The 14232-nt window shown below is 36.2% G+C and overlaps 1 protein-coding gene across 1 annotated transcript in view; it reads right to left on the bottom strand.

Moving 5' to 3' along the window:
* The window catches only part of VPS8 (VPS8 subunit of CORVET complex), a 261129-nt gene that overhangs the window by 203505 nt on the left and 43392 nt on the right, over window positions 1-14232 (bottom strand). Inside the window, exons 8-9 of the mRNA XM_054585065.1 lie at window positions 9371-9495; window positions 1122-1208 (exon numbers count right to left, since the gene is read on the bottom strand). Coding sequence (XP_054441040.1) covers window positions 1122-1208; window positions 9371-9495 — 212 coding nt within the window. The remainder of the gene's footprint in view (window positions 1-1121; window positions 1209-9370; window positions 9496-14232) is intronic.

The raw sequence follows: 14232 nt of genomic DNA, 5'->3' as shown, positions 1-14232 counted from the left end.
TTCTCGCTGCCTTTATAGCTTGCTTCCTATTTTTTCCCTGAAAGGGTAGGCTTTTTTTTTTTTTTCCTGCAAAGGGACTGGCCTTTTATAAATACCACCAACTAATTATTCCTTCAACCAAACATCTATTGAGTAGCTACTATGCAAAACACAAAAATAAATGAGAAACAAATTCTAGTTTCAAAGATCTTATCTATTAAAGGAGATAAAACATAAACACAAACAACTATAAAATATTAGGAGTTGGTACATGCCATAGGAAAATAAAGGTCAAGATAAAGTGCCATGATGTTCAGAAAGAAAAGAAATTCTACTTTTACTTCTCTTCATTGTTTTCATTGTTGCTAAATGCTTCAATGCTGCTTTCTCACAAAAGGCTTTTATGTAACTAACCTAGATACAGACACATAAAGTCCAGATGCTTTCAGACTTTAAAAAGCATATGTATGGATAAGAGAGGTCTGCACAGCTAAGCAACCAAATGTGTACCTGATTAAAATCTAGAAAATCTAATTTTAGACTTCCCTAGTTATAGCCCTTTACCTTTTATGCTTCTGAACATGAGCTTGACAGAATACAAAAATCAAGGTTTACTTTATATTTATAAATAAAATCTGTTACCTCAGTTGGTTTATTTTTTTTTAAGCCTGTAAAGAGAAAGCCAAGACTCAAATCTTAATGCTTTTTCTTTAGAGGCCTGAAAGAAAATAAACCAACAGATTCATTTTTAAACATAATGCAAACTTTGGTTCTTTCACAGTTGGTGCCTTGAAACTATCTCAGCAATAAAATCTTGGTGGACTGAACAAAAAGTGCAAAGAACTTTTAAAATCTTCACATGAGTTTTCATCAGGATACTGCCTGTCTTTGCTGCCAACCTCATCTAGGATCACATAAATTTACTCTTTTTCTGCTGTATCTATTAAACATCAATACAACTTGCTGCTGTATGTTACCATGCTAGCCCTTCTCTGGTTTTTCACTTGGGGAGACATCTTGTTGGGCTAGTCAAACAAAAGACAGTTCATTTTCAAGAATTCTGTTTATACAGAAATTTACTTAAAAACAGACACAAAGACATAAAGATAAAAATTATTAGAAAAAGAAAACAAAGATACTACCTTAATATGCAATATTGCTGTTCCTGGAGGATGAGCGTCTGTTATTGATCTGAGAAGTTTTCCGCTGGCCAAATCCCACATAGTAATCTATAAAACAATTAAACGCTTTAAGAAACAAATGTACTGCTCTTTTTTTAGACCTAAGTATCCTATCTTCTGGCTGAAACAATCTATTCCTAGTCTATAAACATTACAGGCAAAGAACTATAAAGTTAAAGCATAACTAAAGGTTGTAGATACGCGTATGGAGCCTTCACCCCATCTTCATCTAACCCTCATCCTACCCAATCTACTCTTTCTTTTAGATTTTAAATGTTTTTATACTCACAGGTCAAAGAAATTTCTTTAATGACTCCATTTCTCTAGGACTGATAAAAATTATAGGAAAGCCCTACTACCAGATGAGAAAAACAATAATTTATTGCCAGTTTCAGAAGTGGAAAGAAATACCCAAATAGTTATCCAAGAGCACAGTAATAAGAATACACAGAGCAGAAAATAGTATAAAGATTTTATTTATTTATATTTAGAGAGAGGGTAAGTGAGTGAGAAAGGGAGGGAGAGAAATATCGATTGGTTGCCTCTCACACAAGCCCCAACGTGGACCAGGCCTGCAACCAACCCAGGCATGTGCTCCAGCCAGGAACCAAACCAGTGAGCTTTCGTTTCGCAGGGCACTGCTCAACCAAATGAGCCACACCAGTCAGGGCTATAGTATGTTTAAAAAGCAGCAACAATTATCTACACTATTGAAATGAAGTAAATTTTCTACAACACCCTGGTTTGTTTATAAAAGCTATTTACTTATACAGATACATGATTTAAGATACTAAAAATCACAGGCTCAAAAGGCTGGGGATTCAAGATAACAGTACAGGGAGATCCTAAACTCACCTCCTCCCATGGGCTTACCATCTACAGATATAGATGGAATAACTCTCCCTGAAAAAGACCTAAAAACTGCTAAACAGCTCCTCCACAACAAGAACTAAAGGGCCACATCAAGATAGGCAGGAGAGGCAGAGATGCAGTCTCGCCATTAACCCACACTGGCACAGGAACCCACAATCAGAAGGATCTCACAAATACAGAGCTTCTCCCTGAGGACTGAGGAATTCATGCTCCACATTAGATACCCCTACTGATGAGGCGTGCACGGGAGAGATGAGCCCCAAAACACCTGGCTTTGAAAGCAATGGGGCTTATGCACAGGAAACACAAAGGGCTTGAGGGAACTGAGATTCTGCCCTTAAAGGGCTTGCATGCAGACGTACTTGCCCAGAAGCCCAGCACCGAAACAGAAGTTTGAAAAGCACCTAAACTCCATTTTAGGAGGAGGTTCGTTTGCTAACCTTAAGATGTCTGCCGAAGAAGCTGGAGCCTGATGGGACTCTGCTGGGGACGGAGGTGCTATTGGGCTCCACCTCTGTGCCCCGCTCTGCCTCGCTAGCACCAGTGCTGACGGGCGGCATTTGTGCACTCCCCCCTACACTGCTATCGCCAGCAGGTGTGTACTCACAAAACACTCCTGCTGCCCCACTAAATCTGGCGGGCGAACCCCAGCCCTGTACTTCCCTGCTCCCCCACTAAGACTGGCAAAAGTGTCCCAGCCCAGGGCTCTTCCACAGCCCCACCAGAACTGGCAGATGAACTCCAGCCCAGCACTGTCCAGTGGCCTCACCAAAGCTGGCAGGTGCTCTCCTGCCCTGAGCGCTCCCTCTGCCTTGCCAAAGCCAGTGGGAGTGTGCAGTTCACACAGGGGCAAGCTTTAGCTTTGTCACACGTTTACAGCCATGGAGGAGCTCTCAAGCAGCACGGGTTCTGGAGCCCCAATTTTTGCAAGTGTTGCCCAAGGGTACACCTGCAGATCACCAGGTCTGGAGGTCAGCAGGGTTTACAATTGCAATCCCAGAGGACTATGTATATTTGCATACTTTAAAAGCTGCTGCTAAAGGGTCTAGTTTCCAAACAGCCTGAAACTGGATGCTAAATGAGATCCCTCCCTTTGTAACACTGACAGGTCATGACAAACCCTCAACAACTGAGACCTATCAAGAATAAATCAGGGGGTGGGGGGTATGAGGGGACTAAATAGTAATGGGAAAAAACACAATAAACATTAAATTAAAAAATAAAGAATAAAGCGGGCTGCTCAAACAATCACAAAAATTTAAGAGACAACCAAGAGTTAGGGCCAGGTTGAACAAAAAGTTTCATCTCCTACACAAGGTGATTCCTTAAAGAATGGGAGAAGTAGCTGCTTCCCCTAATAAAGAGAAGCAAACACAGGGAGTCCTGCAAAATGAGGAAACAAATAAATATAATCCAAACAAAAGAACAGGAAAAAGTACCTGAATGAAATGGAAACAAGTAATTTACCTAATGAGGAGTTCAAAGTAAAGGTAAACACCAAACTTGGCAGAAGAATGAAGGACACAGTGAGAATGTCAACAAAGATGTAGCTACTATAAGAAAGCACCAAATAGAAGTCACAGAGTTGAAGAGTACAATGGTTGAACTTAAAAACAAACAAACAACAAAACAAAACTACTGCAGGGGTTCAGGACAAACTGGGTAATCAGTAATCTGAAGACAGAACAATGGAACTCACTCAAACAAAGCAGCAAAAAGAAAAACAGAATAAAAATAAATAAAGCTAGCTTAGGAAACCTAGGGGGTCAACGTCAAGTGAAATAACATTCACATTACAGGAGTCCCAGAAGAAAAAACAGAGAAGTGGTCACAAAACTTATTTAGAGATATAATTACTGCAAACTTCCCTAACCTAGAAAAGGAAATAGACATCCAGATCCAGGAAACTGAGAGAGTTCCAAGCAAGATAAACACAGTATGATCCACGTCAAGGCACGTTGTAATAAAAATGTCAAAAGGTACTCCTGGCCTCTGCGGCTCAGCCTGGAGCATCGTCCAGCGACCTGAAAGGTCATAAGTTCAATTCCCAGTCAGGGCACATGCCTAGGTTACAGGTTCAGTCCCCGGTTCAGGCACACACTGAACTATCAGTCAGGCAACTGATATCAGTTGCCTGATTGATATTTCTCTCTCCTACGGAGGTTCTCTTATCTCTCTGTCCCTCCCTAACCCTCTCTCTGAAATTAATAAGCCTGTCCTCAGGTCAGGATAAAAAGAAATGTCAAAAGGCAAAGATAAAGAGAGAATTTTAAAAGCGTCCAGAGGAAAAAAAAAACTTGTTACAAACAAGGGAACTACCCCCCACACACATATACCTAAGACTATCAGCACATTTTTCAGCAGAAACTTTGCAGGCCAGAAGGGAATGGCATGATATAGTCAAAGTGCTGAAAGGAAAATACTTCCAGCCAGAATACTCCACTGAGCAAATTATCATTCAGAAGTGAATGAGAGATAGAGTTTCCAGACAAGCAAAAGCTAAAAGAGTTCATCACCACTAAACTGGCCTTACAAGAAATGTTAAGGGACTTCTTTAAGCTGACAAGAAAGGACACTAATTAGTATCAAGAAAACATGAAAATAAAAATCTCACTGGTAAAAGTAAATATATAGGAAAGGTAGTGGATTAATCACCTTACAAAACTAATATGAAGGTTAAAAAACAAAAATAGTATAACTACAATAAATAGTTAAGAGCTACACAAAATAAAAGGATATAAAATGTGGCACTGAAAACATAAAACATGTGGGGAGGGGAGGTAAAAATGTAAAGTTTTAGAATGCATTAAAATTTAACTTGTTATAAACTTATAAGAAAGAAATCTATGCATAACAATAAAGTCATCAAACCACAAGAAGAGAGAGCAAGAGAAAAAAGGAACTACAAAACAGCTAAAAAGCGATCAACAAAATGGCAGCAAGTACGTAGTTATCAATAATTACTTCGTAAATGTAAGTGAACTAAATTCTCCAAACAAAAGACATAGAAGTGGCTGGATGAATTAAAACACAGGATCCGACTATATGGTGAATACGAGAGAATCACCTCAGCTGCAGGAACACACACACACAATAAAGGCGAAAGGATAGAAAAAGATGTTTCATGCAATGAAAATCAAAATAAAGCTGGGGTAGCTGCACTTCTATCAGACAAAATAGACTTTAAAACAAAGTCTGTAATAAAAAACAAAGATGAGACCTAATGATAAAGAGTTCAATGCAACAAGATGAATAACATTTGTAAATGTTTATGAACCCATCATAGGGATACCCAAATATGTAAAGCAACTATTAAGAGACCTAAAGAAAGAAACTGACAGCAATACAATGACAATAGGGGATTCTAATACCCCACTTACATCAATGAATAGATCGTGAGACAGAAAATCAATAAGGAAACATGTGCCTTAAATGACATTTTAGACCATAAGTACTTAATAGATATAGAGAACGTTCGATCCAAAAGCAGCATAGTACACAGTCTTCCCAAATACACATATAACGCTATTAAGGATAATTCACATGTTAGGACACAAAACAAGTCTCAAATTTAAGAAGACTGAAATCATATCAAGCATCTATACTGACCACAATAGTATAAAACTAGAAATTTTAAAATCACAAACATGGAGATTAGATAACATGCTACTGAAGGACCAACTGGTCCATGAAGAAATCAAAGGAGAAATCAAAAAATGCCTTCAGGCAGATGAAAACAGAAATACAACATATTAAAATTTATGAGATGCAACAAAAGCAGTTCTAAAAGAGAGGTTCATAGCAATACAGGCCTATCTCACAAAACAAAAAAACCACAAGTAAATAAATTAAATTTACACCTAAAGGAACCAGAAAATAAGAACAAAGCCCAAAGTTAGTAGAAGGAAAAAAATTATAAAGATCAGAGCAAAAATAAACGCAATAACATTTAAAAAGACAGTAAAAAAGATCAATAAAATTAAGAGCTGGTTCTTTAAAAAGATAAAGAAAATTGACACGTCTTTAGCTAGTATCACTAAGTAAAAAAGAGGGTTCAAATAAAAAAATCAGAAATGAAAGTTACCACTGATACCACAGAAATATAAAGCATTATAAGAGACTACTGTGAACAATTATACACCAACAAATTTGACAACCTAGAAGAAACAGATCAATTCTTAAAAACATAAAATCTTCTAAGACTAAATCATATAGAAATAGAAAATCTGAATAGACTAATTACTAGTAGGGAGATTGAATCAATAATCAAAAATCTCCCCACACACAGAAATCCAGGACCAGAGAACTTTATTGCTGAATTCTACCAAACACTTAAAGACCTATCCTTCTCTAACTCTCCCCAAAAAACTAAAGAGGAGAAAACATTTCTAATCTCACTTTATGAAGCCAATATTATCCTGATATCAAAATCAGGCAAAACCAGAAAATTACAGCCCAGTATCATTGAACACAGATGCAAGAATCATCAACAAGATATTAGCAAACAAATTCAATGAAACATTAAAAGAGTCACAGATCATGATGATGGGATTCATTTCAGGGATGCAAGGATGGTACAATACCCACAACTCAGTCAGCATGATACAACACATTTAAAAAATGAAGAATAAAATCATATGATCATCTTAATTGACACAAAAATCACTTGACAAAATTCAACATCCATTTATGATAAAAACTCAACAAAGTGAGTATAGGGACAGTATACTTCAAACATAATGAAGATCATACATGATAAGCCCACACCTAACATACTTAATAATGAAAAACTGAAATTTTTCCTCTAAAATCAGGAACAAAACAATGATGCCCACTCTTGCCACTTTTATTCAACATAGTGTTAGAAGTCCTAGCAAGAGCAATTGGGGGGAAAATAAAGATACAAAAAGCATCCAAATTGGAAAGGAAGAAGTAAAACTGTCATTATTTATGAACAATATGATTTTACATATAGAAAATGTTGAACACTCCACCAAAAACTGTTAAAATAAACAAATTCAGTAAAGTTGCAGGATAAAAAATCAATATACAAAATTCTGTTGTATTTCTACATAATAATAATGAACTATCAGAAAGAGAAATTAAGAAAATGATCTCAGTTACAACTGCATCAAGAAGAATAAAATACCAAGGATTAAATTTAATTAAGGTGAAAGACATGTACACAAAAAAAGTAAGACACTGGTGTGAAAGAAATTAAAGATGACACAAATAAATGGAAAGATATTCTGAGTTTATGGATTAGAAAAATTAGTGTAGTTAAAATGTCCACAATACCCAAAGCAATCTATAGATTCAATACAATTTTTATCAAAATTCCAATGGGATTTTTCAAAGAAACAGAATGAGCAATCCTAAAATTTGTATGGAACCATCATAAAGACCCAAATAGCCAAAGCAATCTTGAGAAAGAAGAACAAAGCTGGGTATCACATGCCCTGGTTTCAAAATGTATTACAAAGCTATGGTAATCAAAACTATATGGTACTTGCATAAAAACAGATCCATAGATCAATGGAACAGAATAGAGACCGCAAAATAAACCCACACAAATTAATTCATGACAAAGGAGGCAAAAATATACAATGGGGAAAGGAGGGTCTCTTTAATAAGTGGTGTTGGGAAAATTGGACAGCCACATGCAAAAAGAATAAAACTGAACTACTATCTTTCATCATACAAAAAAAAACTAACTCAAAATGGATTATACTTGAAGGTAAGACTGAAACAATAAGACTCCTAGAAGAAAACATGGACAGTAAGTTCCTTGACATCAGTCTTGGTGATAAATTTTTGGATCTAACTCCAAAGCAAAAAAACAAAACAAAAAACAAGTGGGACTACATCAAACTAAAAAGCTTCTGTACAGCTAAGGAAACCATCAACAAAATGAAAAAGCAACATACTGAATGAGAGAAAATGCGCAAATGATATATGTGATAAGGGGGTTAATACACAAAATATATAAAGAACTCATACAACTCAATAGCCAAAACAATTTAAAATTAAAAAATGAGCAGAGAATCTGAATAGCCATTTTTCCAAAGATATACAGATGGTCAACAGGCACATGAAAAGATGCTCAACATCACTAATCACCAGGAAAACACAAGTAAAAACCACAATGTGATGTCACCGCACACACAATTGTTAAGAGTGGCTAGGATTAAAAGACAAAAAATAATAAGTGTGGGAATAATGAAACCCTTGTGTGCTATTGCTGGGAATGTAAATTGGTGCAGCGGCTAGAGTAAACAGCATTGAGGTTCCTCAAAAAATTAAAAATACTGAGGTAGAACTTCCATATGATCCAGCAATTCCACATCTGGGAATTTTGTACCCCCAAAATAAAAATACTAACTCAAAAGGATATCTGCACCCCCATGTTCATTGCAGTATTATTTATAATAGCTAAAATATGGAAACAATCTACGGATTCTTGAGGGTATTATGCTAAGAGAAAGACAAGTAACATGTGATTTCACTTAATGTGGAATCTAAAAAACAAACAAAACGAAACTCGTAGATACAGAAAACGACTGGTGGTTGCCAGAGGGGAGGGGGTTGGGGGTTGGGTGAATGAGTGAAGGGGATCAAGAGGTACACATTTCCAGTTAAAGTAAATCAGTCACGGGGATGTAATGCACAGCATGATGACTACAGTCAATGATATTGTACTGCATATTTGAAAGTTGCTAAGGAAGTAAATCTGTAAAGTTCTCATTACAAGAAAAATAATTAAGTAACTTTTAATAGTGAAGGATGGTAAACAGACTTATTGTGGTGATATTTCAGATGTATACAAATATTGAATCATTATGTTGTACACCTGAAATTAATATAATGTTATATGTGAATTACACCTCCATTTTTTGAAAAAAACATACTCTGGCTCAGTCAGTAACAATTACTTAAAAATCTGAACAAAAGTCAGATTGAGCAATTTCAGGGTTAGCTTTACAGACAAGTCATTTTATAGTACATATTTTGGTCTTCAAAATATTGATCTAGCCCTGGCCAGGGTGGCTCAGTTGGTTGGGCACTGTCCTGTAAACCAAAAGGTCTTGGGTTCGATTCCCAGTCGAGGCAGTTGCCCGGGTTGCAGGTTCCGTCCCTGGTTGGGGCGCCTATGAAAGGCAACCAATCAGTGTTTCTCTCTCACATCACTGTTTCTCTCCCTCTTTTTCTCCCTCCCTTCCCCTCTAGCTGTACAAAAAAAAAAAAAAAAAGAAAAGAAAAGCATATCGATCTAGAGATACTATTTTTAAAAACTGATTTTAAAATTGTCTTATTGGTAACATAAAGTTCATATTTACCTGTCCTTTGGCAAAACCACAGAGAAGTCTTGAGCAGTCATTGTTAATACTGAGGGCAGAGATGGCTCCATACTGGCCTCCAACACTAGTGCTGCCCAGACATAGTCGCAAAGCTTGATTCTGATCTAAAGAAAGCAATTTGTAAAATCAGATGGAAGAAACGAAAGAAGTGAATAAATATATACAGGGTCCAGCACAAATAATGCCCCTTTTTTTTATTACAAAATCATAAGCATGTAATTCTGTAACATAACAGTATCATACTTCAGCATACCATATGACATTTTAGGTGAAATGTTCAAATTAAAACTATAAATTATTACACCCATATTATTATCCTACCAACCACACTCAAGCAGGTGTTACTTCTGCCAGACCCTGAATTTAGTATAGGATTGTTTTCAAAAACTTGGGAGTTAGCAAGAATCAAATAATGGAGTTACATTCATTTTAAATATATGAATTAAGCACCTAGTAGAGGCTGGGCATTGAATTAGACACTAAGAATGCAGGGGGCAGGTAGGGGGAACCTGAATCTATAAGGAAGCGTAATACAAAATTTGCTAATGGTAAGTGAAAAAAACCATAAGAAACCTGTATCTCCTTAAACAAACCATCTTTCATCACCCTCATTTCAGAATCATAGTTCTTTGCTATTTTCAGGATGAAAAGTTACAGCGAATACCATCTTTTAAAATAGCTTTAAAAGTTCAAAAATCAAAATTTACTTATTTAGAGTTTGACTGAAATTTATATTATCCATGAATAAAAGGTTTACTAAGCAAATTAACAGTACTTATTTCAAGCATCAATACTTGATATGCTAAAAACAAATAATTCAAATCTCTAATAGAATGAGTTATTTAGGGGAAAGGAATTTGTCTTAATCACTCTGATATCTACAGGAGGCACTCAAATATTTATTAAACTTTATTATCTAATAATTAAAAAAAAGTTCCTCTAGGGCGTCTCTTAGGCAATGCTTACTTTGTGTAGTGTTCATTATTGTACCCACTTGAAAAACATAAAATAAAAAATTTAAATATAAGAAGGCATGGCTACAAAATTTAACTGTTTAGAGGGAAAAAATAAATAAACCCACCATACTTGCACAATGTGGAATTTTCTCAACTCTCCTGGCAATTGTTTGTGCCTCCCATGACTAGCATTAAAAACAAGAAAACATGCCCAAAATGGGGTCATTTTTGCTAGGCCCCATATGACCAAACTGAGACTCAACACTTAATTCCAGTTTTGGCTTCTCCCAGGAATGGAATCTTAAACCAGTCAGTCGAGAATTGCCTAGTCAGTCCTAGTTAGGTAGTCTGCCGGATGGACCCCCGTGGAAGGTGACCTTGTCACAACCAACGTACTTTTTGCTAGTGTAACTTCCTTGTCCCACTCCCTTCTGCCTACAAAAGTCCTTCATTTTGTAGAGCTTCTTGAAGCTCCTTTATATCTGTTAGATCAGCGATGTTCAACCTTTTTCATCTTATGGCACACACAAATTATTACGATTCTGCAGCACACCAAAAAGTCTATCTTTTGCCAATCTGACAAAAGGTATAATTTTGATTCATTCACACTGGACAGCTATTGTTGTGTTGGTTGTTGTCATTTTTTTAATTGTTGTTCAAGTACAGTTGTCTCCATTCCCCCCCCCACCTCCTCCCCACCCACCACCACCTCCCACCTTAATCCTATCCCCCTTTGGCTTTGTCCATGGGTCCTTTATACATGTTTCTTGTTGTCATTTTTTAAATTTGACAATCTAAGGGAAAAGAGGTCAATGCCCCTGACTAAACAGTCAGGTATAGCATGTTTTAAAAATTCTTGCCGCACACCAGTGTTGAAAATTGCTGTGTCAGGTGCTGCTGCCTGATTCATGAATCACTGAATAAAGCCAGTAAGATCTTTAAAATTTACTCACTTGAATTTTATTTTTTAGCACCATCCACATGCTACTTTTTGGAGGTAAATACGTCTTACTTCCACAATGAGACTAAGATCTCACTAAGGCCAAGGTTCTGAGTGAATTAACACTCCCAGAATACCCAGTATGGTGCCTCGCACTCATAGGCATCTGACAATCACCTGAATAGCTTATACATTTGCAAATCTTCCTTCTACAAGGGTAAGTCTAGTTATCAGACAGAGCCTAAAAACATCCATTCTTAGGTCTAGGGAATAATATAATGGAAGTCCTTTTGCCCATCCAAAGTGAATACTGTAAGAATATTTGCCGTTCATAATAGCAATCTCTACCGTCCCAAGGATTCCAACCCAACTGATGGCTGTATGGTATCTAGGCCACAAAAAATACTTGATGTTACACAGGTCTGATCCACCAAAACTTAGTGATGGTACTACTGTTTTCTAATTTAACAAAGTTCATACTTTAAAATAGACTAAGTATTCTTATAGATCAGAAGAAGTAAGAATAGGAGAAGGTATATGATAAAATAGAAAATCAGGGTATCATTAAGAAAGAGGAAATAGAGAAGAAAAGAGTGAAAGAAAAAGATTTACCTGATTTCTAGGTTAAAAACCCAAACATGACTCTGCTTTCCTGACTGTGGGTCCCATGTACTAAAAACTAACTAAGACAAGAAACTAAATTATCAACCTTGGTCATTTCTGAAAGATGTATTAAGTTTACATCCCATAGGACTGTGGTAAAGAAAATATTCTGGACTTTTTTCTTCATGTTTACAATGTGTTGGGAATGGTCCCGCCTGGTTTCAGGGACTATAGCCTCACCGACTGATGAGAGGGCCCCAAAGCTGGAGCAGAGCAAGGAAGCTTTGGGAAAACAGGCCCCTGAGGAGACAACACCTGTCCCCCTGGCAGGGGCTGCGCCCCTCATCACATCACTCCCTCACATCACTCTGCATCTACTCTCACTGACATCTACTCTCAAGGGCACTCTACGGGGAACAGGGTACTCCCCTCAACAACGTATTCATTATCTTTATAATGTCCCTTTATAAGGTAGCATGACTATAAAGTAATGCACAGTATATAAAGTATAATCTATTTTAACTCCAAAAAATAATTATCAATTCTTATTGCTGTCTTTATACATTCTATTTTTATGGTATCATATTGACAAACTAGCTATTATACAATTTAGACTAACTTCAAAAAATGTAGATTTCTGTAGAAAAAAGAAAGCAGAGTTTTATTGGAGAGGTTTCTTTGCTAGAATAACTAAACATTCTGCAGTCCAGGTCATTCTGGACAATTCTGGGGAAAGGTACTTGATGAAAATAAAAATAAAACCTCTTCTAAACACTTAAACCTTGTAGTTATATAGAAAGAACAACAGGACATGGACAGAAGCAAGAAAGATGAAAATCAGAGCTCTTTCCACATTCTACTCTCAAGGGGGCTCTTGCTCTCATTAATTTAGATGGAAAATTTCTATTCTCCCCCTACTCTCTGAAATCTCCTTTGTCTATTGTTGGCGGGGGGGGGGGGGAGAGTAAATTAGTAGTACATCTAATTTCATTCACAAATTCATATAAAACCACATTTGGTTGGCATTGTCAACTTAATTTTTTTTTTTTAATTGAAGTGGGTCCTTATGAAGCAAATGACTTGGTAAGAAATAGGAAATGAGACTATCATTTTTCCTATAAACTTCACATAATTAGCATATAGCTTGAAAAGAAAATGCCTATAAAAACTTGAAAACTACAAAATGGTACAAATGCAAGAGATGATTATTAACAATAAATAGCTTATGAATTAATTAAAAGAACTTGAAGCCAAAGATATCACAAAAAGCACATCTATTTGACACTACAATGAATTATACCTATTTCTTTTATTAGTGTACCTTCCAAAGTGTACCTTGTTTACGGCAGATCTCCTTAGCATATTCTGGACTGAGGAGTGATGTGCTGAACAGCAAAGAAAAGTCACAAAAAATGCATAAAGCCTGTAATAGCTATACAACTAAATTTGAACACACTTTCAGAATTTCTCTTCTCTCTCCAATTCCAAAATCAACCCAATCCTCTCTTTCTTTACTCCTAATTTGTTTTTAGTTCCTAAAAACTGTGAAGTATTGGGTTGGCCAAAAAGTATGTATGTTTTTTTCCATAAAATAAAAGACGTATTTTTCATTTTCACCAATAACTTTATTGATTTGGATATTTTGAGTATGTCAGCTATCTCCTGCTATCGGCTTCCAGTGGGTATAGGCCAGGTGCTGCTAAACATCTTCCAATGCGTAAGACAGCCCCACCGCAAAGAATTATTTGGCCAAAATGTCAACAGTACCAAGAAACTTCACAAACCATGTTTGACATGTTCAATCAATCACAGCACCTTTTCCATACACTGCACAAATCTTTTTTTGTATTTCAGTTGCATTTTTAGTTTTCTTGAAATAATATAGAATACACTGAAAATGTTGTGTATCTTCTTCCTTCTTTAATATTAAAATGGCTGCAAAAAAATTCATCAATGTTGATAAGTTTTTTTAAATGGAAACTGATAAGACAGCTGTCAGAATACAACCTAACAAAATTGTGTTTTGAATAACATTAAAGAAGGCTAAGCACTACTAGAGCCATCATACCGAAAAAACAAAACAAACTTTTTGGCCAACCCAATAGGAAATACTTAGATCCTAGAAGGAATCAAATTTAATTGTGTGTGTAGAACTCTACTTTTATTGCCAGTATTCATCACTCTTCAGTATTAACTCTTTTCTTATCCTTTGAACATATTAAAATATTCTCTAAGACCAAAGGAGAAGCAAAGAGATATTAAGAAACATTTCTTATCAATGATTATACAGCAACAGAAACACTTTTAGTTCCTGACCTCCATCTAACCAACACACAGAATTA

This window comes from Pteronotus mesoamericanus, unplaced genomic scaffold, assembly GCF_021234165.1.
Source record: "Pteronotus mesoamericanus isolate MK-2021 breed Mesoamerican mustached bat unplaced genomic scaffold, CSHL_Meso_final contig_82, whole genome shotgun sequence".
Lineage (NCBI taxonomy): Eukaryota > Metazoa > Chordata > Mammalia > Chiroptera > Mormoopidae > Pteronotus > Pteronotus mesoamericanus.
The sequence above is the reverse complement of the archived record's forward strand: the minus strand, read 5'-3'. Positions and strand labels throughout refer to the sequence as shown.